The 24,269-nt window shown below is 41.1% G+C and overlaps 1 protein-coding gene across 1 annotated transcript in view; it reads left to right on the top strand.

Annotated features, from left to right (window-relative positions):
• Dnaaf11 (dynein axonemal assembly factor 11) overlaps positions 1 to 24,269 on the top strand; it is a 133,794-nt gene that overhangs the window by 3,659 nt on the left and 105,866 nt on the right. Inside the window, exons 2-3 of the mRNA XM_052161563.1 lie at positions 16,284 to 16,451; positions 22,404 to 22,481. Coding sequence (XP_052017523.1) covers positions 16,284 to 16,451; positions 22,404 to 22,481 — 246 coding nt within the window. The remainder of the gene's footprint in view (positions 1 to 16,283; positions 16,452 to 22,403; positions 22,482 to 24,269) is intronic.

The following is a 24,269-nucleotide window of genomic DNA, read 5'->3' as shown; positions in this document are numbered from 1 at the left end:
AAGGTGGAACGATCACAGTCAGTGGGTGTAAGTAAGGGTGGGAATAGGAGCTCAGAGCTAACATATCAGGCACCTAAATTACAGAAGCTCTTGAGAAACTTCTAGCGCAGCAGTTCATGACCTGTGGGTCTCGACCCCTACAGGGGTGGCATATGAGATACCCTGCATATCAGAGATATTTGCATTTTGATTCATAACAGCAGCAAAATGACAGTTGTTAAGTAGCAGTAAAATATGTTTATAGTTGGGGGTCACCACAACAAAAGGAGCTGGACTAAGGTGCAGTAGCATTGGGATGGTTGAGAACTGTTGCTCTAGAGTTCTGAAATCCTTTATCCTTAGCCTGGTCTCATGCTTTCATTATCTTAGAAACTCACCATGCTTCCTGAAATTACGTGGGTACCAGCTTCTTCTGAAAAAACTGGATCCCTTTAGCTTCTAAAAACCCCTGCTGTCAAAACTCCCAAGTTCAAGCAAGGGGTAAATTTTCAGGCTCTTGCTGCTCTTGGCATTTGATTTCCAAGAGCAATCTGATTTCAGTACTCACAGGCACAGCCTGAGATATTGCCAGTGATGTCGTCAGGTAGAAATGGGGAAGGTGTAACTCTCAGAGACAGAGTCAGCTGACTGGTGCCAAGCAGAGATAAGCATGTAGGTTTGAGCCAGATGTCTAATGACAGCTGTGCTACATTGTTCTGCTTAAAACAAACAAAAGTAAAACAAAAACAAAACAACAACAACAAAAACCCAACAACAAGAAACCCCAGGGAATGGAGAATGGGGCATATTTGTAGAGAGAGTAGATGTCACCTAAGTTTATTCTGAGCACCACTGGGCATCTCCTGGAATTCCAAAGAACTTCTCCCACTATGGGAACATGGTGCTTAAAATCCTACCATTCCAGTTCAGTTCTTTAGGCTTGGCCAGTGACGTGCACTATTTCTTACCTACTCTCTCAGGATTACTGTTCAAAACTTCTCTGTGCAATTTGACCCAGCCAGACAATCATCACCTGCTCTCCTCCATGCCACACCTGTTGAGTTTCTTGTCTCTGTCACATCCATGCTCTTATCTATACCTGGCATAGCCTGATGATGGCCAACAGCCAATGCCGAACAGGCACTTCTTGAAATCATAAATTTCTTTGCACTTAGCAAGGCTTAATAAATCTTTTAAAATGCATACAGAATACACAAATCAACAATACACAAACCAACACACTGCATTGGGTTACTGTGATTAGAATTGTTTTCCAAACCTTTTTACGAATTGCATTTTTGTAAAGCAAATGGAGAGTTATAGTTATGTTTGCAACTATGGCATACCTACATTCCTTTACTAAATTGTGACTCATTAAATATTATCTGAACATTTGAGGAGAAATGATTAATCTTATTCAATTTGGGACCGTCTAACACTTGTGAAAAAGGTCCAGGAGAAATACCAGGCATGCATTGTGAGCTTAGAAAGAACACTCCTATATCTTAGAATTAAAAGGATGGTGTGTAGGGGGACTGGAACAGAATAGTGGATAGTGTGTTTAAAAAATATAATTATTGGAAGTGAGTGAATGTAGAGCTATGATTTAGAAGGTTTAATGGTAACAACTAATCTTTAGTGAGCCTGCTTTTTTAAAAGTGCTGTAAAATCTTAAGCAATAGTTAAAAATGAAAAAAACAAAATTAAAAATTCTTTCAGTTCAGACATTATTTAAGCTCCACAAAATTTTGTTTGTGTATTTGTGTTCTGCTTATTTGTCTTATAGACACGGGGACGGATGCTAAAGATATTTAAGGTCACAACTCTAAATAGAATGAGAGCCAAGTCAAATCTTCTGGCTTTTCACAAGTCAAATAAAATTGAGAGTAAATACAAACCAGGCAGAAAACTCGCCCGGGGAAAGATTCCATTAGTAAATAAGAACTCCCTGAGATTCTTTGATCTGGGTGGGCAAATGACTTAGTGACCGAAAAGCTCTCTAAGGAAAGCCACAGGTGGGGAGGGGGGGACTGGGAACAGGATTAAGTCGGGGACAGTGCAGCTGCTATTCTTATTGCTTCCCTTCCGGAAGTCAGGAAACCCAGCACCACCTGACCTCCTGCGGCTGCCATAGAATCCCCGTTGCCATGACTCCCGGATTGCGTCCCACACTCTCAGAGGCACAGCTGTGAGGGCTGAAGGAAATCCTGCCGGTCTCCTCCTTTCCCTGACCAGAGATTCAGAAAAGCTCCATGGGCCGAAGTAAGCGACCCTCACCCTCACCCTTGGTGGGCTCAGCACCGGCTCCCCACTGCCAGCCAGTTGCCCTTCCTCCCACATCAGGGCCAGCCCTCAGGTGCCTCAGCTGCACAGGGCTCTCTGATGAGTCTGCCCAGAACTCCTCAGATCCCCTCGAGATCCCTTAGGTCCTTTTGGGTCTTCTCAAGACCCCTGAAATCTCACCACGACTTCTCATTATCCTGTAGGTCCTCCTAATTCCTTTCAGGAGTTCTTGGGTCTCTTCAGGTCCCCTCTGGTTCCTTATGCCCTCTCCAGTGCCTGCCATGTTCTCCACTAGCCAGCAGCTAGCCAGTCTATGAAGTGGGCTCCAGGGAGAAAGGGGGTTCAGGAAGACCTGGTAACTCAGCCTTAGCACATGACTGGTTAGGCTGTGAAGTCTGGGGTCACGCCTTCTGTGTGCCATCGTCTCACGGAATAAGATAGTGCTGCCTAATGGAGGAGGGTACTAATTTCAGAGCCATGGTTTAATACACACCTTTCTCTATGGCCATCCTAAGAGCTCTGGAACTCTTTGAACCTCAGCTTCCTCATTTCCACAGCAAGGTTTTATTCTAAAGACTTAGTAAATGTAAATGTGTTTATCTAAAACTATTATAAGTGTCTTCAAAGTAATGGGGTGAGCAGGTCTTTTTAGATTAGATTATTCCTGCTATCAAGAAATTGTTAATGCCAACAAATTGCATTTGCATATAGTTATCATTGTTAAAGTGTTGTATGTATGTATGTATGTATGTGTGTGCAGATTCACATTTGTGTGCATATGGAGTCTGGAGTTTAGCATCTGATGTCTCCATTGTTTTCTACCGTACTTTCTTTAAAGCAGGATCTCTCCTTTGAAATAGAGCTCATCTATTCAGGAAATCCAGTAAATTGGCTGATCCATGAGGTAGAGGGTCCTCACTGTCTATGCCTCTCCGGTGCTAGGATTGCAGACACACCACCTCCATGGGTGCTGGTGATCTGGACTCTTGCCCTTAGGCATTACCATTTGAGTCATCTCCTCATCCTCCATAATTAATAGTTTGAGTCAAGGGACAGTGCTTGGGGCTGGGGCACAGTTCAGCAGTAGAGCATTTGGAAGTCTCACAGACAGAAGAGGAGGAGGAAAGAGGATGGGAGGGAGAGAGGGAAAGAGGGAGGAAGGGAGGGGTGATGGAGAGTTGACTGAATAGGTGTAAGATAATGAGTGAGAGTAAGGTGGTGGGCTTTCTTTCTGCCCTGGAAATCCGCAAGGAATCACCTTTCCAAACATTCCGTTGAGAAGCTAGAGAGCCAGGCAGGACTGGCAGAAGAGAATGGCCTGAAATGAAGTCCAGACAGTGGGAGAAATGGTGCTTTCCCAAGTGCTTGCATGTTCCATGCCAGGTTCAGATGTTTCACATGCATTTTTTTTCTATCTCAACAATGTTTCAAGTCAGGGAACAATGATCAACCGATCCATTTTTATGGGAGGTGACATAGAGCCACCAGACAAAATGGAGAGATTTAAGAGTCCTTCTTCGAGATATTCGCTTCTCTGTGATGATTAGTTTTTGTCAATTTAATGCAACCTAAAGTCGTCTGAGAAGACAGAGTCTCAGTTGAGGAATTATGTTTATCTGTTGGTCTATAGGCGAGTCTGTGAGGGCATTTCCTTGATTAATGTTTGATGTGGGAAGGCCTAGTCCACTGTGGACGATACCGCCTGTAGTCAGGGAGTCTTGAGTTGTACAAGAACACAAACTGAGCAGGCAGGCCATGGAGAGCAAGACGTAAGCATCATTCCTCCATGGCCTCTGTTTCAGTTCCTTCCTCCAGACGCCTGTGCCAAGCTCCTGATCTGACTTCTCCCAGTGACAGATCATGATCTGGGAGTTATAAGATGAAATAAACCCTTTCCTCTTCAGGTAAGTTTTGGGCATGGTGCTTGGTCACAGCAACAAAACCAAATTTGGACACCCCTGCTCCTCCTTGAATAGCTTTCTGCTTGCTAACATGTTTTCAGCTTTCTAGAAGAGTTTATGGGGAGTCTATTTTTCCTTAAATAGTTGGTATGGTTTATATGTGGAAACATGTATGCTTAAATTCTCTTTGCTAGAAAGCTTGTTACTTCAGATCTAGCTACTTGAGATGACTGACAGCTCCTTAATCTACCCTTGTATTTTTAATAGGCTTGGTAGTGTTCATCTTATCAAACAATTTAACATATGTTTATTAATTTTAAGCAGAGGTGAATAATATTTATAATATTCTCTGTATCCTTTAATATCCACATACATTATATATATATATATATATATATATATATATATATATATATATATATATATATATATATATATATATAAAGTATGTGTGTGTGTGTGTGTATCCTTTAATGTGTTTACAGTAATAATGTCTCCCATTACAAAAACTGGCAATTTATTCCATCCATTTTTCTGCTAAGTCAGAATAAAGTTTACAAATTTCATTTTCTTAACTCACCAGCTTTGATTTTTTTCTGATTTTCCTCTGGTTTCATTGTCATTTGATTTCTGTTAGAATCTTTATTACTTACTTTATTTTATTTTGAATTTGATTTGTCCTTTCCACATACCTTAAAGTGGAAGCTGATGTCATGTCTTTGTTCTATATCTGTCTGACTATGGACACTAAATGCTATAAACTGTCCTTCCAGACATGTCTTAGCAGTGTCTCCAATGAGGCCATTCTGCTCAAAATCCAAATTTGCTTCTTTTTGTTTCTGATGTTTTATAAATAACATATATAATGCAAATTATATATGTATACATATAAAATAAATCACATATCTATAGTCTTGAGTTCAGTTGGTATAGTTTGGCAATGTGAACCCTAACCAGGACCCCATCATTTCTGAAATCTAGGCTTTGTTGCTTTTATGTTTTAGCCTGGTTCTGGCACTTGGCTTTCCCTGACCTATTGTTTCAATATAAAAAAAAAAAAAAACCTCTTTAATATACTTCCAATTCCTTCTCCTGGTCTTCACATTTAGCTTTTTTATTGCCCATTAGGGTCTCTTATCCTTTCTATGGCAGCTGTGTTTAGTCAGAACCTCTACATAGAACTGTCCTTTAAATGACATGCCTGAGAGGTCACACTCACTATTGCATTCCTTTCCACTGACATTCCCCTTTGCTCAACACCACACAGAGCTTCACAGATGCACAGCATCTGTGGGCCCAACACAGCCTATGTCCCACTGAACACCAGTACCAGCGTCCATGCTGCCATTCTGATACCAGACTTGGACTCAAACCCACATCGTAGCTAGCATATGGTTTCATGGGCCTCTATAGCTATCACTACCTCCAGGTTGGGCTTCCCAAGAAACAAACTTCTCATGCTTAGCATGCTAGAGGTTTACTCTGGGGGATTCTTGGTGTAAATTGGTCAGAAAGCAAGACTGGGTAAGGCAGACAAAAGACATCTCAGATAGTCAACCTCAGGGGACCTTCTGAATTTCTCACACTGAGATAAAAGAGGATGCCTCAACATCCCATTACCCACCAGCCATCCACTTACAGAATTGTGTGAACAGATATTAGATGGGTTAAGGGGTGAGGCAACTCAAAGGAGAGTGAATATGAGGACCAGCAGAGCTCCCTGAAGCTGATAGAATCAATCTTTTAATTTTGAAGAGGATGAAGGGGGAATCAGGCAACACATTATATTATCCAAGATGGCCTGGGTTCCCTCTACTAATTTGCTTGTCTGGCAAACATCTACACACACACTTCAAGGTTCAGGTCTCTCCTCCACGGATCCTCTTCTGACATCCCTTCTTTGACTCAGCAGCCCGAACCACATTTTTCTGAGTTCTTCTGCCATGGTTTTTCATGCTTTTTAAATACGACAGTTACATCAACAGCCGTTAAAGGTATCACTGGATTAGGGGTCAGCATGCATCCTGATGCCCATTAAGTTTGTAAGAAAAAAACACATGTGTTGTCTTGAAAATTCTAATATGAGAATATGTCGATACTATGAGAGGTAAACTACTTACTTGTAATTCCATGTTTCTGTTAAATGTCTTTTATTTCATGTATATATGTGTATATACATATATGCACATGTGTGTATTTGCAACGTTTTTCAAGATGTTTGAAAAATCTGTGAAGTGTGTTGTGACCATATTGGTTGATTTTCTTCTAGCCCAAGCAAGAAAGACAGAGCTGTTTTCAAAACATGATAGAAAACAGAAAGAAATGGCCAGGATGTGATGGTTCATGCTAAGAATCCTGGACTTGGGAAGTTGAGGCTTGTGGTAGGATTGCCTTGAGAGCTAGGCTAGCCAGTACTATGTAATGAATGTCAGGCAGCCTCAGCTGCACTGTGAGGCCCTAAGTCAGGCAAGCAAACAAATCCTAAAAGAACAAGTACCAAATTGATTTGGCTTTGGAATTTTGTCAAACTTTACTGAGTATCTTGAAAATACTTTCATATCTCAGAAACTTTATTCTGCTTCACACTGTACCCCAACTCAGGTTGTGTGTGTGTGTGTGTGTGTATCTGTGTGATGTGTTCATATGTAAATGTTTGCATACGTGTATCCCCTAGCATGTGCACGAGGTCAGAGGCAAGCCTCAGAGTTTGCTCCTCATTTTCCACTTTGTTGAAGACAAGGGTGTCTTTGTTGTTTGTCAAGTCAGCTGACCTGAGAGTTTCAAGTTCTCCTCTTGTCTATGTGCCCCATCTTGCTATAGGAACACTGATTACAGACATGTGGTATTTCATTTGAGTTCTAGGGATTCCTGTTCACATCCTCATGTTTCCATATCATGTGCTGCACAAGGGTCAGTTTTGCAGAATTCCAGTCTGGCTAATCAGTATTAGTTCAAGAGATGTCAATATCCTTCACTGCCCTTCTTTTCTGGGGACAAGATAAGTAATGGCTCATCAAGCTATACACCAAACTGATAAAGTGAAAGTTCCTCCCCTAAAAAGTATACTTAAATATAACGCAAAGGGTACATTTAATATAACTTTTCAGTCTCCTTGGGCGTCTTTGCTCGAGTGTAGATGCTCAGGGAAAACTGGTCCTCAGGTTTACTTCTCACTTCTCTTTCATCCCTGTTTACATCCCTGATTATTATTCTGTGCTATGCTCACTCCAGCCTATGCATCCAAGTTGTTGTCCATGTTTCTAGCAAGCAGGCGTTCCTTGAAAACTGTGGGTATCAGGGCCCGCAAACCCTATGGCATAGTCTGTTTTGTAAATGATCCCAGGAAGTGGCTAGTGAGGAGCAGATATGGGACTACTTGGGTAACAAATATTATTGTTCCCTCTCTAGGCATGAGCTAACGAAATGGCATAACTTCTGGATGTGGACAGTTTCTTGGTTCATGAACTCCAATAACCCATCCCCTCCAGTTTGTTTCTAGGTCACAAATACACCATTAGGCACTTGATAATCTAGTCATGGTGAATCATTCCCATATCTCCTTAAAAAAGCTCTGGTAATATTGGTTATGCTTCCCAAACTGGAATATAAGTGGCACTGCATATTTTCTAAGAGAAGTTTTGTAGATTTCAGATAGAGGTGACAGTTTTAGTTTATACAGCTGATTTGTCACGTTCTAAGGTTGCTCATCACCACTTATGCATTGGCAGTTGATTTCAGCTATTGAATACACATGGTGAACTAAGTGTGGAGTTCCATAGGTCACATAACTAGCTGTAGATGCCCCAGGTTTAATCATACCAGGAAAGACAAAAGATAAAAAACAAAATACACAGAAACAAACAAAATAACCCAACTTGGTGTGTGTGTGTGTGTGTGTGTGTATGTGGGTGGGTGGGTGTGGGTGTGGCTGGCAGGAGGGTAATTTTAATATCCTTTTTTAATGTTTGCTTACTGAGGGAGGTTTTTTTAATTGCTGTTGTTTGTTTTCTGGTTCGATTTCCTTAAATAGTTTGTGGAAGCTGGCTTATAAAGAGTGGAGGCGTTCCAGGCACAGCGAAGGGATCCCAGCAAGCCGGAGCTGGTCAGGATGCCACTTTAGGCTCCTTCGCAATCCCTTTGACCTGGATTTCCCAGGACTGGATTTGCAGCTGCCTCTGTGGTCCTTAGAGCAGCAGGGACATTCATCATGCATAGTGCTGTAACCTCTCTACCTGCATTCCCCATGGTCTGCTAAGGAAGTGTAATCCCCGGCCACCCTGCTTCTGCCCACTGGAAGGCAAAGAGAGTTCGGCACACTGCAAACAAGAAGTTGAGTCCATACATGCTCTTATCTTTTAAAAAAGACAAAAAAAAATCCGTCTTTTAGAATATACCCTAGAGAAGTGCCAACTGTGCGTGCCATGGGGAACTTCTCTTAGCTGGTCAAGACCGCATATTTAGGAGCCTGTTGAATGCCCAGGGACTCCTACTTGTTCATGTAGGAGGTAGTGTCACAGTCATTAATGATAAGTGCTCTGATAAATCCAATTTCTTCTTTTCGATAACTTGGTAAAATTTCTTTCAGATTCCAGTAGTACATACAAAACCTCAGTATACTATGGAATATCACACAAAGAATGACATTTTAATGTCATGTATATAACCAAGTTACTCTCAGTCCAAACATTTTTTTCCCCCACAAATGCAAAGGTATCTAGGAACTTGGGAAGAATGGACTTCATTGTCCCATTCCAGAAACAAGGACAAGCCAACAGGTGTTTCAGTGTTGTAAGAGATCCTGTTTGCCTGGGTCTGTTGAAGTTACATCCAGGTTCTGCCTCCCAGCCCCATGCTCCCAGCAATAAGACTCAGACTCAAATTATGCTTACAAATTCCTTGGTCATATAGCTAGGCTCTATGCTGACTAGATCATAGCTAAAGATACTCATTTATGTTAACTTACATTTTGCCACGTTGTCTAGTTACTTTTGCTCAGGTACCCTGTTTTCATGCATCTGTCTCCTCACCTCCTTCTTGGATCACTTCCCTGCCTCCTCTCCCAGAATTCTTTCTCCTATCAGCCCAGATGATGCATAGTAAGTAATCACTCAGTTATCAATAGAAAAATAGATTTTAATAGCATAGATGGTAGATATCTGCCAGGCTCTTATGCTGTGTAAGGCTTATTGCAAATAATAAAAAAAAAAAAGCTGTGTCTTTTATCCAGGACAGGGTATCTCCTATTATCAAAAAGTTCCATACACTTCACAAACTTCAACTTGGTTTCTTGGGCAGCAAAGCTAGTACTTGTTGAAGCTGTAGATCTTAGCATGTGGCAGAAGTATTAATCCCTGAAGCAGACCCCTACTGAATGCTTGCAAGGATACACATTATGTCCCTGTGACATAATGAAGGTGTTATCTTTTCTAGTTCTCTCAGATGCTATCATGGGATGGCTAGAGTGAGGAACTTATCTTTTGCTATGTTTTACTATGTTTGACATGGCAGTCACTTCTCCTAAAGCATTCCCATCATTTCAGAGAAATTTAATCTCAGCTGGTTTTGCTCATTTGTGCCTCTGTAGTTCATAGCTGCACTTACATCTTTACCACAGAAAGTCCTGCATGAGCTATACTCTACCCAGATGCAACAACCCTTCCTGTCTGAGTGTGTAAATGAGAAACTGCTGGTATTTCTCTATGATAAGACTAAAACGTTGGTGGATGGATACAACCATATTACAATTGAAGAATTTGTAATTTTCCATGTGTACCTGGCAGATCACACTTCCAAGACAACATTAGGCTTCTTTTAGCTTATTCACTTGTCACTTCAAAGCAAATCAACTTAATTAGGTCACTATATGCTTTATTATAAGCAACGATCTTGTAAGATTTTAAGAAGTACATTTTAGCATGGTCTGCCATTGGGCAGTTGGTTTCAAAACTGGCTTTAGCTTTCACAGCCAAGACCTGAACTCGTTAGATAAACTCTGGGCCTCAGTTCCTTTCCAGATGAGGGTAAACAATACTTCTACTTATCACTACTCTAAACCATTTAAACTAGTGGCTGGCACCTGATAGATGACAACATGCAAGTATTCATTATATACCGGGATTGACAGGAATCATTGAACACACTGAAAATGAGAGGTAGGTTCAAATCAAAGGCATTTTTAGTAACACTGGCAAATGCAGGATGTCTCCATGATTGTTGCCTTTTTGCTTCCAGTCCACCTTGTAAAGATGATTCGTGATATCATTCCTGGCTCCTGGCTCCAACAGTGGACCACAGCATTGTTTTCTGTCCCTTGGTGCCATCGCTATTATAGTCCCCTGACCTGGGTCCTGGCAGTTGCTAAGCATTGTTGTTAGAGAGTGAGAGCTCTCCCTCTCATAGTTGCTTTACTTATGAGTGGTTATTCTGGATCTTGGTTATTCTTTCCTTTCTCTGAAGTTCTAAATGAGCAATTATTGGTTAAGTGATGGATGACCTTCCTTACTAGATGGTGGAAGAAGTTTTTATGTCCTGTCCTTTATCAGTGAGATTGTGATCCAGTTGCTCTCTGTATTTTAACATCCATTAGTGGATCTTATGTAGTTTGGTCTGGTGCTACCAGGAATGCCTATATTCATGTTTTTACAGTTGTCAACTCTTTTTTTTTATTCGATATATTCTTTATTTACATTTCAAGTGATGTTTTCCCTTTCGTGGATCCCCCTTCCCAGAAAGTCCCATAAGCCCTCTTCCCTCCCCCTGTTCCCCAATCCACCCCTTCCTGCTTCCCTGTCCTGGTATTTCCTCTACACTGCTGCACTGAGCCTTTCCAGGACCAGGGGCCACTCCTTCCTTCTTCTTGGGCATCATTTGCTATGTGAATTTTGTCTTGGGTATTCCAAGCTTCTAGGCTAATATCCATTTATCAGTGAGTGCAAATGAGTATTCTTTTGAGACTGGGTTACCTCACTTAGGATGATGTTCTCCATTCCCATTCTATATTCCTCAGGTGAAAATTCTTTGTTAAGAATTTCATGAATTCATTGTTTCTAATGGCTGAATAGTACTCCGTTGTGTATATTTACCATAATTTCTGTATCCATTCCTCCACTGAGAGACATCTGGGTTCTTTCTAGCTTCTGGCAATTATAAATAGGGCTGCTATAAACATAGTGGAGCATGTATCCTTAGTACATGCTGGGGAATCCTCTGGGTATATGCTCAGGAGTGGTATAGCGGGGTCCTCCAGAAGTATCATTCCCAGTTTTCTGAGGAACAGCCAGACTGATTTCCAGAGTGGTTTTACCAACTTGCATTCCCACCAGCAGTGGAGGAGTGTTCCTCTTTCTCCACATCCTCGCCAGCACCTGTTTTCTCCTGAGTTTTTGATCTTAGACATTCTGACTGATGTGAGGTGAAATCTCAGGATTGTTTTGATTTGCATTTCCTTGATGACTAAGGATGTTGAACATTTCTTTAGGTGTTTTTCAGCCATTCGATATTCCTTGGGTGAAAATTCTTTGTTTAGCTCTGTACTCCATTTTTTAAGGGGGATATTTGGCTCTCTGGAGTCTACCTTCTTGAGTGCATTGTATATCTTGGATATTAGCCCTCTGTTAGATGTAGTATTGGTAAAGATATTTTCCCAATTTGTTGGTTACTGTTTTGTCCTTTTGACAATGCCCTTTGCCTTACAGAAACTTTGTAATTTTATGAGGTCCCATTTCTCAATTCTTGATCTTAGAGCATAGGCTATTGGTGTTATGTTGAGGAAATTTTCTCCTGTGCCAATGACCTCAAGGGTCTTCCTCAGTTTCTTTTCTATTAGTTTCAGTGTGTCTGGTTTTATGTGGAGGTTCTTGATCCACTTGGACTTGAGCTTAGTACAAGGAGATAAGAATGGATCATTTTGCATTCCTTTGCATCCTGACCTCCAGTTGAACCAGCACCATTTGTTGAAAAGGCTATCTTTCTTGTCATACAGATCTTTCACTTGTTTGGTTAGAGTCACACCAAGATACTTTATATTGTTTATGGCTATTGGGAAGTGTGCCATTTCCCTAATTTCTTTCTCAGCCTGTTTATCCTTTGAGTATAGGAAGGCTACTGATTTGCTTGAATTAATTTTATATCCAGCCACTTTGCTGAAGTTGTTTATCAGCTGTAGGAGTTCTCTGGTAGTTTTTTGGTCCCTTAAGTATACTATCTTATCATCTGCAAATAGTGATAGTTTGAGTTCTTCCTTTCCAGTTTCAATCCCTTTGACCTCCTTTTGTTGTCTAATTGCTCTGGCTAGAACTTCAAGTACTATATTGAATAAATATGGAGAGAGAGGGCAGCCTTGTCTAGTCTCTGACTTTAGTGGGATTGCTTCAAATTTCTTTCCATTTAGTTTGATGTTGACTACTGGTTTGCTGTATATTGCTTTTATTATGTTTAGGTGTGTGCCTGTTCTTTCCAAGACCTTTAATATGAAAGGATCTGAATTTTGTCAAATGCTTTTTCAGCATCTAATGAAATGACCATGTGGTATTTTTCTTTGAGTTTGTTTATGTAGTAGATTACATTGATGGATTTCTGTATATTGAACCATCCCTGCATCCCTGGGATGAAGCCTACTTGATCATGGTGAATGATCGTTTTGATGTGTTCTTGGATTCATTTGGCAAGAATTTTATTGAGTATTTTTGCATTGATATTCATAAGGGAAATTGGTCTAAGGTTCTCTTTCTTAGTTGGATCTTTGTGTGGTTTTGGTATCAGCGAAATTGTGGCTTCATAGAACAAGTTGGGTAATGTTTCTTTTTGTTTCTATTTTGTGGAATAGTTTGCAGAGTATTGGCATTAGGTCTCCTTTGAATGTCTGATAGAATTCTGCACTAAAGCCATCTGGTCCTGTGCTTTTTTGTGTTGGAAACTGTCAATGACCACTTTTATTTCTTTAGGGTTTATGGTCTATCTGATCCTGATTAAATTTTGGTAGTTGGTATCTGTCTAGGAAATTGTCCATTTCATCCAGATTTTCCAGTTTTGTTGAGTATAGGCTTTGTAGTAGGATATCATAATTTTTTGGATTTCCTCAGTTTCTGTTGTTATTTCACTCTTTTCATTTCTGATTTTGTTAATTTGGGTATTGTCTCTGTGCCCTCTGGTTAGTCTGGCTAAAGGTTTATCTATCTTGTTGATTTTCTCAAAGAACCAGCTCCTGCTTTTGTTGACTCTTTGTATAGTTCTTTTTGTTTCAACTTGGTTGATTTCAGCACTGAGCTTCATTATTTCCTGCCTTTTACTCCTCTTGGGTGTATTAGGTTCTTTTTGTTCTAAAGCTTTCGGGTGTTCTGTTAAACTGCTAGTGTATGCTCTCTCCAGCTTTTTTTGTAGGTACTCAGAGCTATGCATTTTCCTCTTAGCACTGCTTTCATTGTGTCCCATAAATTTGGGTATGTTGTGCCTTCATTTTAATTAAATTCTAAAAAGTCTTTGATTTCTTTCCTTATTTCTTCCTTGACCACGGTATCATTGAGTAGAGAACTGTTCAGTGTTCCATGTGTATGTGGGCTTTTTGTTGTTTTTGTTGCTATTGAAGACCACCCTCATTCCATGGTGATCTGATAGGAGGCATGGAATTAGTTCCATTGTTTTATATCTGTTGAGCTGTGATTTGTGACCAATTATATGGTCAGTTTTGGAGAAGGTACCATGAGGTGCTGAGAAGAAGGTATATTCTTTTGATTTATGATGAAATGTTCTATAGATATCTATTAAGTCCATTTGGTCCAAAACTTCTGTTAGTTTCACTGTGATTCCATTTAGTTTGTGTTTCCCTGATCTGTCCATTGAAGAGAGTGGGGTATTTAGGTCCCCCACAATTATTGTGTGAGATGAGATGTGTGCTTTAAGCTTTAGTAAGGTTTCTTTTACAAATGCAGGTGTCCTTGTATTTGGGGCATAGATGTTCAAAATTGAGAGTTCTTCCTGGTTCCTGTTAGATTTTTCCTTTGATGAGTATAAAGTGGCCTTCTGTATCGTTTTTGATGACTTTTGGTTGAAAGTCTATCTTATCTGATATTAGAATGGCTACTCCAGCTTGTTTCCTGGGACTGTTTGCTTGAAGAACTGTTTTCCACCCTTTTACTCTTAAGTAGTGTTTTCCTTTGACACTGAGATGCGTTTCTTGTATGCAGCAAAATGTTGGGTCTTGTTTACAAATCCAGTCTGTTAGACATTGTCTTCTTATTGGGGAATTGAGTCCATTGATATTAAGAGATATAAAGGAATAGTGATTGTTGCTTCCTACTGTTTTTGATGTAATCTTTATGTTTGTGTGGTAATCTTCTTTTGGGTTTGCTGAAAGAAGATTACTTTCTTGCTTTTTCTTGTGTGTAGTTTCCCTCCCTTTGTTGGTGTTTTCCATTCATTATCCTTTGAAGGGCTGGGTTTGTGGAAAGATACTATGTAAATTTGTTTTTGTCATGAAAAACCTTGGTTTCTCCATTTATGGTAATTGACATATTTGCTGTATATAGCAGTTTGGGTTGGCATTTGTGTTCCCTTATTGTCTGCATGATGTCTGCCCAGGCTTTCATAGTCTTTGGTGAGAAATCCCGTGTAATTCTGATAGGTCTACCTTTGTATGTTACTTGACCTTTTCCCCCTTACTGCTTTTAATATTCTTTCTTTGTTTAGTACATTTGGTGTTTTAATTATTATGTGACAGGATGAATTTTTTTTCTGGTCAAATCTATTTGGAGTTCTGTATGCTTCTTGTATGTTCACGGGCATCTCTTTCTTTAGGTTAGGGAAGTTTTCTTCTATAATTTTGTTGAAGACATTTACTGGCTCTTTAAGTGGAAATCATCACTCTCCTCTATGCCTATAATCTTAGGTTTGGTCTTCTCATTTTGTCCTGGATTTCCTGGATATTTTGGGTCAGGAGCTTTTTGCATTTTTCATTTTCTTTGACTATTGTATCAATGCTTTCTATGGTATCTTCTGCATCTGAGATTCTCTCTTCTGTTTCTTGTATTCTGTTGTTGATGCTTGGATCCATGACTCCTGACTTCTCTCCTAGGCTCTCTACATCCCAACTTGTCTCCCTTTGTGATTTTATTATTGTTTCTACCTCCTTCTTTAGATCCTTGATGGTTTTGTTTAATTCCTTCGTCGTTTTGTTGTTTTTTCCCTTAGTTCTTCAAGTTTGTTATGTTTTCCCTTAGCTCTTCATGTTTACTTATGTTCTCCTGTATTTCTTTAAGGTAGTTATTTATGTCCTTCTTGAAGTCCTCCATGATGCCTTCCATAAGCATCATGACCTGTGATTTTAAATCCAAATCTTGCTTTCCTAGTGTGTTGGGTTATCCAGGACTTGCTGTTGTGGAAGAACTGGGTTCAAATGGTGCCATATTGCCTTGATTTCTGTTAGCAATGTTCCCACATTTGCCTTTGCCATCAGGTTTTCTCTGATGTTAGTTGGGCCTGCTGTCACTGACTGGAGCTTGCTCCTTCTGTGTGTGTGCCTGTAGGCCTATCTCAGCAACCTTGGGTGAGCTGCTTTCCCCTGGTACAAATTGCTGTGGTGCTGCCAAGTTCCTGGTGCAGGTGAAGTCCTGGTGCAGTGTGTCCCAAATGATCCTCTACTCTGGTGAAACCTGCCTACCAATCTGTTGCACAGTCACAGAAGCAAAGATGGCGGCCAAGACCCACTCTCTTGTAGTTATATTTGGATATGTACCTCTGTGGCCCCGATCAGCTCTGGCTGCAGGCTGTGCTGGCTGTCTCCTCCTCACTGGCTGCTGGGTGTATAGCTGGCTTCCTACACAGCTTCCAGTTGTCAACTCTTAAGTCCTCCTCCATCTATGCATCAACACTTACACAGATATTAAACACGCAAAGACAAATGAGACTGAAGGCTTTATTGTGTCTCTTTTCTTTGCCTCATATCATGGCTCTGCCCAGACCCCTGAGGTGAGCAGCAAGCAAGGTTTGTTTGATCTCTCTCTGAGAAGTCCTTGGGCCTGAAGAATTAACGCTTGGCTGCAAAGAAACTCCAGCATGTTAATAACATAATAACCTGATGCAGAACAATGGGAATGGGAATATAATATGCTGCAAATTTTGTTTCAGTTACAGAAGATCTTATTAGACGGAATGCTGAGCACAACGACTGTGTAATTTTTTCCCTGGAGGAACTCTCCTTGCATCAGCAAGAAATAGAAAGGCTAGAACATATTGACAAATGGTGCCGGGACTTAAAAATTCTCTATCTTCAAAATAACCTCATTGGGAAAATTGGTAAGTCTCATTCATTCTTTTCCTTGTGGCTTTTATTTGTAGGCTTTGAGGAGGAGAACTTTGAAAAAAAAAACCCAAACTGAATAAAAAGGCCATGGGGAGAGAGACACAACCTCCTCTCAGTAGCTGTTTGCAGAATATCTCCTAGGCCTGCCTGTGTGTACTTGGCCCTGGTATCCAAAGGGGTGCTGTTATGGAATTGGAAGCAGAGTTAAATGTGAGGTGCACATAATCTCCTACCAGTGTTCGAGGTGAGAGGATATGAGTCATGCATTTCCCATAGCTATATCTCTCTCTGCAAAACCGGAAAGATCATGTTGCGGTTTAAAATCCTTATCATATGAGTATACCAATAATTTTTTTTTTGTTTGTTTAAAAAGTCACAAATGCCCAAACTTGTAAGCAACCAAGATATCCTTCAGACACCTATGCTACATCCATGAGATGGAGTGTTATTCACAGCTTAAAACAAATGGCTACGGAGGCGTGCAAACACAGAGAGGAATCCTCAATGCACATAGCTGAGAGCAACCAATATGCAAAAGCTAAGCCTACATGAGTCTAACTGACATTCTGGAAAAAGCAGAAGTATAAAAACCGCAAAAGATCCGTGCTTTTCAGGAGCTCTACTAGTAATGAACAATGAATAGTCAGAGCATATAGGATAATGGGGATACATTTGTTTGACAAGATGCACAGAATGTCTGAAGTACCACAAGCAGCAAATTTCAACCTTGCAAATTGTGACCCCCTTCGGCAAACTTCTCATCACCAAAAATATTAACATTATGATTCATAACAGTGGCAAAATTACTGTTATAAAGTAGCGGCAAAAATAATTTTATGGATGGGGGTCACAATATGAGGAACTGTATTAAAGGATCACAGCATTAGGAAGGTTGAGCAACACTGACTAAGAATAAGTGTGTGGGTGATGATACGCCAAAAGGCTTACTAGTTTTGATGAGTTACCACTTTGGGATATTAATAGCATTGGGGACCAGCAATTTGGGTTATACCAGGAGAGAATGGAGTATTTAAGAGTCATAAGTTCTGCTTAGTTTTTCCATGGAGATAAATCTGCTTTGAAAAGTAAGCATATAGTTTTAAATGTCTATCAAATTACCATAGACTATGTTAGCCAGTTATGCTGCAGTGTTGAGTACAAGGTATCATGATCAGTTTGGTGCATTAACATGTTTTTACTATGGAATGGAATTGACAGATAAGGTGCAGAAGTCATGGGAAAAAAGATCAAACTGGTAGTATTGTAACTGGTGATCTTAGTTCCTTTTCTATTGCCGTGAAGAGATACCATGACCAGGGCAACTTATAGAAGGAAAGGCTCGTTGGGAGCTGGATTACAGTTTCAGAGAGTTTATTACCATCACAGTGAGCTCATAGCAACAGACATGCACAGTAGGAGAGAGCGTACATGTTGAGACACTAACTACAAGGCTGAGAGAGACACACTGGCAAAGGCATGTACTTTTGACATCTTGAAGTCCATTCCCAATGACACACTCCTCCAGCAAGGCCACACCTCCTCCAAGTAGGCCATCCCTCCACCAAGGCCACACATCTTTATCCTTCTACTCTTCCCAAACTGTTCCGCCGACTGGGAACCAATCATTCAAATATATGAGCTAATGGGAACCATTCCTATTCAATCCATTACACTGATAAAGCTTAGCAGAATGTAATACACACTATTAAGCAGATAGACTTGCTAATTCTACCCTCAGGGTAAATCTCTCAGTACAGGGCAAGCTGAGCAGCCACAGGTTTCCCCTGTCCAAGTAGGTTCATGTTTTATGGCAGGAGGGAGCTACATCATATGTTCTCTGGCAGGGACATCCTAGAAGGGAAGGAAAGAAGGAAGCAAGAAGGAAAGAAGGACAGAAGGAAGGAAGGGAGGGAGGAAGGATGGAAGGAAGGAAGGGAGGAAGGGAGGAAGGAAGGAAGGAAGGAAGGAAGGAAGGAAGGAAGGAAGGAAGGAAGGAAGGAAGGAAGGAAGGAAGGAAGGAAGGAAAGACTGTGCATGCCCAGTTTCTTCTCCCAATTTACCCATTGGATGAATTGATCTTTTTCTGTCCCCTGCATTCCTCCTTGTCCTAATAATGAGTCAAGAGGCACATCATGGGTTATCTATAGAATCATTTCATGGGGTTATATAACCATAAGGGAATCATAAGGTGAGTCACTTTTTAAAGCAACTGCATTAATGGTTAAAGCACACAGGGGCTTTGGCATCAGGTAGAATTTTCTATGAACCCTTTCTCTGTCCCTCATTTGTGATCTGTGTGAAAATAAGCAAGTTAGTGAAGCTGACCAAGACTGAGTTGGCTTATTTCTAGAACAGCACTAACAGCACTTGCTGGAAGGAGGGGTGCAGGATGCCGGTAAGATGGTGTGAGGATCATTGTGCTTACAATGAGTTTAGTGTTTAGTGATGAAAGTTGCCAAGCTGTGTATGCCATTACTCAGCCCAGGCTGTCCTGGTTAGCCAACTGAAGCCAGAGGCAGAGGAGAAAAGTGAATAGTATTGGAGGAATAGAAGGAATGAGTTGAGATAGAGAGAATGCCAACTCTGGAGTCTAGGAGTCAGTGTTGAGGTAATAGTTAACTTTTCAGGGATGTGCAGAGGTTCTCAACAGGGGGCACTTAGCCATGGCTAGAAACTTTTTGGTTGTAATGTGTGTGTGTGTGTGTGTGTGTGTGTGTGTTGGCGATGTATGCTACCAGTCCTACCTCAGCAGAATCCAGGAATACTACTTTAGGACAAGAATTATCCAGCTCAAAAATGCTAACATTACGGAGGCCGAGAAAGCCTGGTAACATGCTGTGGATAATTGAAAATTTGCTAGATTATAAAAAGCCCAGATTTGCATCATTTTGGGGAAGATTTAGTAAAACTATATATTTCTGCAGATAAGTATTCTTGGTGTCTTTTGCTTTACCAGGAACTGGAAACTCTGGCACACTGTTCAATTAAAAAGGCGGTTAGATAAAACCACCAGCTTTTGTTCATGGGCGCTTTGCAGAACGGTGCTAATTGTACAGATCTCAAAAGAGTTCCCGAAATTTTAATCTCCACAGCTGGGTCCATCACAATTACTAATTAGCTGCATAGTATTTCAGGCCTTTTCAGGGCTGTGAGAAAGCTTAAATTTTGGCTTCTGAAGTATTCTTAAATTAAACACTCTTCTAAATTCTAATAATGGGATTTTTTTCAGTGCTGTTCCACCCATGGGCATTTAGGCATGTGTTTAGCAAGTGAAAGTACTTCTCTAGGATCCACACATGCTGTCCTACCACTGAGGTGGAGTTTGCAAAGCAACTGCCTTTCCTAGAGCTCCCTGGCTCACTCAGTGGGACAGATGGGCTGTGGGAGGAAGGCTCTGCTCAGCTATGAAGCAAGTGTGAGCTACGGACCATCTGGGGTCCCACCAGAGTGCAGAGCCTGGGGGTGGGGCAGCCACCAGGGTTCTGCTCTCCCAACATCTCTCCTGTGGGCAGATGTAAAGATGGGGGAGGGCATTGGAAAGATGGGGGAGGGGTGGACGTTCATGCACAAGCCTCTTTCACCTGAATAGAGATTTGGTCACCCAGAAGTCTGTGGGGTCTGCTTGTGGCATTTGGGGACACTGGCTGCCACAGTGGTTTGGGCTTGAGCTCTCAAAGTTCGTACAGGCTGCTAGAGAGGGCATTTATAGAACCTTTGCCCATCTTCTAACCAGTTTGCTCCCTTTCTCTGGGGGACTTAACTGAGGAAATTCCACTTGTACAACTCTTGTACTGATTTCCACTGGGTGACTCCAGCCTTTGAGGGTCATGCAGATAACTAAAGTGGGGAGAAGAGTTCTTTGCAAGCCAGGTATCCCACCATGGGATGGAAATTCTAAGAGGAATGGCTACTTCTGTTCAGGATGTAGATGAGACATTCTGCCTTTCCCAATGGCTGACACACAGAAACCTCCAAGTATGCCGGTGACTGAGTACTCAGCTGTCCTTAGAGACCCTTTTGTAAACATTAGTACCACTTGAGTAATTTAATCACTAAGAGAAGCTTAATTCTTCCTCAGATTCTCATTTTTAAAATGAGTGGAAGCACTGAGAACTAAGTATTGTTCTCATATATTCGAGGCTATATATATATATATATATATCATTTTAGATGAACTCTGAGCACTGCTTAGCACAATGATAGTACGTCATGCTTGCTATTCATCATATCTCAGAGGACCTGGGCAAGCAGCACTGTTGAGGTGAGATGGGGATGCCATCTTTCGTTTTTGTCTCAAATAATTCTTCTTTTAAGAGAAAGTGTAATGATTCAGTGCACAGCTCTGGAATCAAGTTCTTTTGGCTCTACCATTTAATCTTGAACATGTGCATCGACACACTCTGTATTGGCATATGAATGCACACACACACACACACACACACACACACACACACAGAGAGAGAGAGAGAGAGAGAGAGAGAGAGAGAGAGAGAGAGAGAGAGAGAGAGAGAGAGAGAGGCTATGAGATGGCTCAGTGGGTGAGACGCTTGCCTCCAAGCCTTATGACTTGGCTTCAGCTTGCAGGATATGCGTGGGGAAGGAGAGACCCAGCTCCCACAAGTTGTCTTCTGATGCCCACACACATCCTGGGACACATTCATCCATACCCATACATTTGCACACATTACATAAATGTAATTAAATGGCTTTTAAAATGTAATATAGATGAAATACCCAGCATATGGCATGGCAAGTACAAAATAGTTAGCTGTGTCTTATTATCAATTATTTTGGAAACACTTCATTCAATAGCGATTCTTTATCTAGCTCATACTTGCTTTTTCTGAATGGCCTTTCAGATTTATTTTAAAAAATACATAATCTCATGACAGGTTAATTTTAGCTTTAAGTAAAGGAATGCCCATTTCTCATGGCTGTTCAACTATAGGATGAGAGAAAGAGGACTCCAGGGGCAGTGGCTCCCTTTTCTCTGTTCCATCACCACAGAGCGAACTTTATTTATAGCTGGTCCCTGTATGGCCAAACAGGGTGACTAAGGGGATAACAGTTATATCCTTGTTATCTTCTTGTAGTATAAAGAGATACATAGCCCCAAAGCAGAGAGCATGGAGATTTTGCCCAACTGACTTTGAATACTTGCAGTGTGTGTCCCCTTCTTTAGCACATAACAGCCAGGAAATGCTGCTGGCTGGTTGGCTTAACCCTAAATTCTGCTGCCTTCAAAACTGAGCAGGAGTTACTGAGTACTGCACACTGGCCAACTTGCCTAAACCTAGCCCAGTGGTGTTGGAGATGGATAGGGACATGCGCAAACATTGGTACTCTGAGGAAGAAGGGAGGAAGCGAGGAAAGCTTTGCAGGTGACCTAGCGTCTGTTGGATAGGTGTTCTGTCTAGTTTTATGTCAACTTGACACAAGCTAAAGACATTCGGGAAGACGGAACCTCGACTGAGAACATTTCCCCACCAGACAGGCCTGTGGGCAAAACTGTGGTGCATTTTCTTAATTGATGACTGACGTGGGAGGGTGTAGATCACTGTGTGTGGTACCTCCCTTGGGCTGGGAGTCCCAGATGGCGTAAGATACCAAGCTAGGCAAGACATGAGGAACAGGGCAATAAGCAGCACTCCATCTACGCTCCCTTCACTCCCGCTTACAGTTTTATGCATTGAGAGTTCCTTCTGCCCTGATTTTCTTTAGTGCTGGATTGTTACCAGGTAGCATTAGAAGAAACAAACCCTTTCCTCCCCAAGCTGCTGTTCATCAAGGTCATTTATCACAACAGTGGAAGCCGCAGCTAAGACAATAAAAATGTGAAAAGCCATTAGGCACACATAGTCCGTTGCTTCTCTATCATTTTCATGACAAGTTATAAAACAATATTCTCTCTGGAAGACCAATTAATTATATTATTTGTATTTCAGAAAATGTTAGCAAACTGAAGAAACTTGAATATTTGAACTTAGCCTTGAACAACATTGAAAGAATTGAAAACTTGGAAGGTAAGAATTTCCCTTTTTTTTTTTTCTTGGAGTGAGTAAAGACATGAAAGTGTAGATACAGAAGGTAGACATTATAGTTTACATACATCTTGGTCATTTTAGTTCTTACAAAACTTCAGACAGTAAAGTGATAACGTACATTCAAAGCAAGAAATACATTTCATCCCTTCCTAGGTTGGACTCATTACCAGCTGACATCTTGAATATGTTACGTGTTTCCCTTTAGTTTTGCTTCCTATCAATCAGATCATATTGTACATATCATCCTTAACATTTTGACATGTGTGTGTGTGTTTGTGTGTGTGTGTGTGTGTGAGAGAGAGAGACAGACAGACAGACAGACAGGCAGGCAGGCAGGCAGACAGTGTCTGGGGGCAGAAGTTAGTTCTCTCTCACATTATGGTTATGGCTTCCGGGGACTCTAATTCATGTTTGGCAGTAGCTGCCGAGTCCTCACTCTGGTCCTTATGAATAATATTTTGAAAGTTAATTTCTTCCTGGAAATCACCTCTATATCTTGTAATGTAAGAACAGGAACTGGAGGCTGCATCATGTCGTCAGTACAGAGGGATGATCCCAGCGTCTGTCCGTAGATGGACAAGTGAGGATTCCGGTGCTTGGCTAAAATGGACTTGGTTAACAGCGCGCTCTGTGCATTTTCCATCTGCCTCGGCGCCTGGGGTTTTATTTAGATTTGAAGTTCCTCCGCTTCAATATGCAGATCTCGGAATATCCTGCCAATTTCTTTTTCTTCAGAAAGATTGTATCAGCTTCTCTTTGCACCTGCTGGGCCACGTGAGTGTCATTTCTGTGTGGCTTCGACAGTGCCTCCCGCACGCTGAAATGCACTCGGGAACGCTGAGTGCCTTGGCAATGTTTGCTTTCGGCGCCTGTATTCATGCTGATCTTGGCTATGCTTAGGGGCTGTTGATATTTCTTCTTAGGTGAATTCTAAGATGTTTCCTATCTTTTAGCCAGTTTTTCAATTGATTTGCCATTTTGGAAAGTATACTCTTATACATTCTGGATATGAAGCCATCATCGCATGGTACAGGCATTTTCCTTTGGTGTATTTCAGTTACGGGGCTAGTATGCAGACATTTTATACTCAAATGCACTAAACTACCATCAATCTCTTCTCTTGTAGTTTCTAACTAGGGCTTATTTTGTGTTAAGTTCTATTTTCAACATCTTAATTTTTCACACATATTTTTTCCAATCCATCTCAAATTTACCATGTAAACGGAACCAAAAGACACTGTTTTCTCAAAATGTATCATGGTTGAAACACTTAGCCCATTCTTTAACATTGAAATACACATTACATACCATAAAATTCACCACTGTGAATGCACAGTCCAGAAGGTTGGGTACACTTATATGTTCTAGAACATCTTCATCATGAAAAAAAGAAACTTTGTGTTGCTTAGTACGTACTGTACGTGTGCCCCTCCTTACCCACTAATGACACCTCAAGATCACATTCTCTCTCCATAATTCTAAACATAATGCAAACGGAGCAGCAGCGAGTGTGGTCTCTTGTGTCTGACTTCTTCCTTTAAGGCGTGCTGCTTCCCAGTCTGTTTCCTACACTGCAGCATGGTTCAGCACATCATTACTTTCATGGGTAAATAATACTCCCCACCATAGAGACACCACATCTCGTGATCCTTGGTCAGTAGGCACACAGAATGAATGCTTCACTCTTTTAGCTATTAAGGATTTTTTGCTGATGACTCAGTGGGTAAAGTATTTGCCCTGAAACAGAAGGACCCGTGTTTGGGTTTC

This window comes from Apodemus sylvaticus, chromosome 17, assembly GCF_947179515.1.
Source record: "Apodemus sylvaticus chromosome 17, mApoSyl1.1, whole genome shotgun sequence".
Lineage (NCBI taxonomy): Eukaryota > Metazoa > Chordata > Mammalia > Rodentia > Muridae > Apodemus > Apodemus sylvaticus.
This window is presented reverse-complemented; position numbering and strand designations above follow the sequence as displayed.